The 4,186-nt window shown below is 36.9% G+C and overlaps 1 protein-coding gene across 1 annotated transcript; it reads left to right on the top strand.

The window, feature by feature from the left end:
- The first annotated feature begins 1,554 nt into the window (after positions 1-1,554).
- LOC118745467 lies at positions 1,555-3,776 on the top strand. Its single transcript, XM_036478917.1, has 3 exons — positions 1,555-1,952; positions 2,008-2,220; positions 2,283-3,776. Exons 1-3 carry the CDS (start codon positions 1,791-1,793, stop codon positions 3,609-3,611), a joined length of 1,704 nt encoding a protein of 567 aa, XP_036334810.1. The 5' UTR covers positions 1,555-1,790; the 3' UTR covers positions 3,612-3,776.
- The last annotated feature ends 410 nt before the right edge of the window (positions 3,777-4,186 follow it).

Genomic DNA, 4,186 nt, shown 5'->3' with positions numbered 1-4,186 from the left:
GTCCCTAGGGACCTTGTACAATTTTAGAAGAAATAACAAGTTACTTGTCTTCATGTTTTGATTTTTTTTTCACTTGTTCTTCAAATTATTTCATTCCTAATATATATGCAGGACGTTAATTTAATCAAAAGACAACATAAATACCAAAGAAGTTGCACATGTACAGTCGAAACATCGAGCAACTCTTTGTAGGTCCCTAAGGACCTTCTCACGAATCTAACGTCATCGGCACTGTCACTCATCGGAGGGTTAAAATGCCAGATTTCCTGCAAGTACATTAGAATTTACAAATGGAATTACACTACTATTTGCCTACTTTGCGTACTTTTCTACTACCATTTTCGCACCAAGAGATTTCATTCCTCCCCTTTTCTCCGTCCTTCGTAAATGCAACCTTTTGTAAGGGAGTGTCAAACCGCAGCTGTCAATAATTATCTAACCTTGTATTATTGAATCATGATATTTTATCATCTTTAACAAGCCATTTCGGAGTTAGAAAAAAAGTTTGATTTTAACATTGGCGGTTTGTTTACATTTCTTCGTTGTTTACAATTTGGTGGTGGCTTTTTACTACAATTTTCTTCATTTTCGGGTGTGACAACGTGTGTACATATAAGGTAAAGAATAATTTAACACAACGACATGATTTTTAGAAGAATTTGCATAACAAAAATTATTATTCATGCGTTCAACAAATTCGCGGTTTTCTTCGTTCTCTTCGTTGTTAACTTCTTACAACAAAGATGGCGTCGAGATTTCAGCAGCTAGAAATTTACTTTTTTCTTTCTTTCCTTCCCGCGTGATCTTGTGTCTTCCGCTCATGTACTTGAATCATCTATAAATCGGGTGTTGTTTAAAAAAATATTCGACTTCACTTAATCGAATAACCGCTTCCTTTCGGCTTTTAACCGCACAATCGTACAAAAATTTAATGGGCCACAAAACTGCATAATCAAGACAATTCTAGAAATTCAGATTCAAATGGTTAACATTTTAATCAACATTGGTTAAAATTCTTAGAATTTTTATAAATGTTCTACAAAGTTTTAAATTTTGACTTACATGACTTTTTAGATAGTAAGTTATTTTTTCATAAAAAATAAAGATTTCTTAAACAAAGAAAAGTTACCAAAACTTGCTAAAATGTCTTTTTCCTTTTTATATTGTGGGTAAAGATTTTTGCGATAATATTAAAATGTGTTTTCCCATTGTTTTGTTTTAAACAAAAATGTATTAAAATATGTTATGTCTTTTTATTCTAAAAACACAGTTGTATGTTCGGATTCGATGATTTAGAAATGCCCCGACTTTTGCCCACAGAAATCTGGGCACCGTAATTTTACATATTTTAACTAAAGGTCTTATTATGCATACTTCGCATAACTTCGCACAACCATTTGTACCAGTGCAATAAAAATGTAACTTAAGAAAATGTGAAGCAAAATCTACACTCCACAAATTGCTAAGTTTTTAAAAGTTCTGCTAATTTCTGGGTAATGGAATACAAACAAAATACGTGCAAAGTACATACGAAATTACAGTTTGAAGTTTATGCGTTACAGTTTTAAAAACAGAATAGTTCTACAGGAAGCCAGCCGGTTTCCTATCTCAAAATGATGTGTTTGTTTACTTCCTTTATTCTAGTTGCTTTATGTCCCTCTTTTCGTTGTCAAAACAAAAACTGCTGTATCGAGTTGCATGTCGAACGCGTACTTCGCAAAGGCAACCGAAGTAAACAGAATTAAAATTTTAGAAATTCGCTGACTCCGCTTTAATTTACCTGGTAAAAGATGATTTGTGTGGAATCTCAGGCCGTCAATCATATGAACTCTGCCCGTGAATATGGCTCGGCCAACAACCAAAATGACAGCGATATTGAAAATAAATATGAAGAACAAAGTAACGAGGACGAGAACACTACTGCGGAAGTATTTGTGCGTCTAACTGACATGGTAAGTAGTACACCTAAGTAAGCAGGCATGAAAGAAATTCACAGAAATTTTTAAGGTTCGAAGACACTACTGTGGTTACCTTGAAAAGCAGCTACTGGAGAATGTTCAGACTTGGCGCGAAAATAAATCGCAGCCTGAGCCAGAAGCAGCCACCGACCTGCAACTCAAAGAGCAAACTGCACTGAAGGAATGCTGTCGCGTGCTTGAGGATAAGGCTTTGAAGGCGTGTATGCATGCCCGACGCTACCAGCGCAGTATGTTAAAGATAGTAAGGGGAATATGGTTGGCATAAATGGTTGGAAATCAATAGTAATTGACTACTTCTTTCAGATTGCAGAAGTGAGACGCAGTACACAAGAATTTCGTTTAGAAGGCCAATTAAGAAAACTAATTGCTACTGGTGAAGATCCTACGATCTCGACCGAAGTTGCGCATCGACAAAAAGCAACACAAACGGATGAAAGCCTGCTCTGCTCTAATGAATCTTCCAGAGGACCAGTGACTGATAATGACATCAGTTTATCGCTGCAGCAGAAGATTGAAATGTTTCAAGAGCGTCTCAATCAAGAAGCAGCGTTGAAAGTAGCTGCGACACATAAAGAATGTTACAAAAGAGCCTCACGCCACTCCACACATAATCCCTCAAATCATAGGCTACATGTGCGGCATCACCAAAAGCATAGTAGACGTAGTTCGAACAATAGCAGTAAAGTTTCACGATGCATAGAGCTATATGAAAACGATGGAAGAACCAAGCCTGCTTCAAATGTAACAACAGTTTCAATGAAGCACGATGCCGTCAGAGAAAATACTGATTCGGAAGCAATGCCACCGCCTAGTTGCGAAAGTGCCGAAACGACGCACAACACTATACCCGCAGTTAATTGCCCCACCGTACCACAAAGTGCAGTTGACGACGACTTACTGGAGCAGGATGATGAAATTGCTAAGGAACTCGCGCAGCTTTTCAGCGAAGAGAAATCTGAATTGGAGGAGCTGCTTGGCCTTAATACAAACTCAGAAATAGACGATCCACAAGTACGGAGCGTACTCGAAGAGATTGAGAAGGCACCACTATCACGCGAACTGAAACTTAGTACTGCATGCAGTGCTGGCCAACACATGGGCTGTTCGCCAGAGAAACAACAACGGCAGACATCGCCTATAAAATTAAATGGTGCGCTGCATATTTCTGCATCACCTTTTGTAGAATTTCATGATCAAACTAGTTTGCCACATTACCGTCCATCCTCGAGTCATAGTGAACGACCAGTTAAAAACTTGCGGCACAGCCTATGGCCATGCGAATTGTTTATGCAACGTCGGCGGCTTACGACTTCATTAAGTCGTTTAATTGAAGAAGATTTTCGCTGGCATGAACTGATCAAATGGAAATTCGATATGCTATTCGGTGAGGATAGCGATGATGAATTTTCCACTTGCAGTCCATCAATCGAATTAGATGAAGTACTTATCTGCAGTTGTATACGTCGCATCTCACCGTGGATGGTGAAGCATTTGATGAAACCGATGCATGACGGTTTGATAGCCAATCGTTACCTGTTTAAAAAATTGGCAAAGCGTCTTGCGCATTCAATTGTTGTGGAAAATCAATATCCAGGTGAGTGGGAATTAAGAGTTAAAAATCAGTTTTTCTAATAAATAATCATTATTTACTCCATTAAATCGGTGGATAATACGTTTTAGTGTAAGCTACTTAAAAACGTATAAAAAAATATAATTTCGAAAGAAATGTCTGTTACTATCTCTGTAACTTCGTTAAAAAATGTATTGAAGAATGAGCTTTAACAGGAATAATTCGAAGAACAAAAATTGTTGTTTAAAAAACTAAAACCTCGCTATTATAATTTCCATTCGTACTGTCATCAGGTATGTAACTTGAGAATAGAAATTGCTGCATCTTTTAGGCGCATCAATATTACATAGTTACATCCCGAGCTAATAAAAAAAAAAATAAAAATATACAAGAAAAAAAAGCCTTCACTTACGAATATTTATTTCTAAGGAGTAGATATCGTCGCCTGCGTAAAATTTTGCCATCTGACGGTATTTTGAGTTATAGATGCAGTTATATTTTTTAAAATAAGCTCTTTCTATTAGTGTTATCGCTTTGTCGATATCTCGCCTATTCTCCGAGATATTCAGTATGATTTTGTTGTATATCCAAGGTCAGTAGCTTTTTCGTTTTTTGGTAAATATCGTCGCCTCAGAAA

The sequence above is a fragment of the Rhagoletis pomonella genome, unplaced genomic scaffold, assembly GCF_013731165.1.
Source record: "Rhagoletis pomonella isolate Grant_MI unplaced genomic scaffold, Rhpom_1.0 Rhpom_scaffold_00001, whole genome shotgun sequence".
NCBI lineage: Eukaryota > Metazoa > Arthropoda > Insecta > Diptera > Tephritidae > Rhagoletis > Rhagoletis pomonella.
This window is presented reverse-complemented; position numbering and strand designations above follow the sequence as displayed.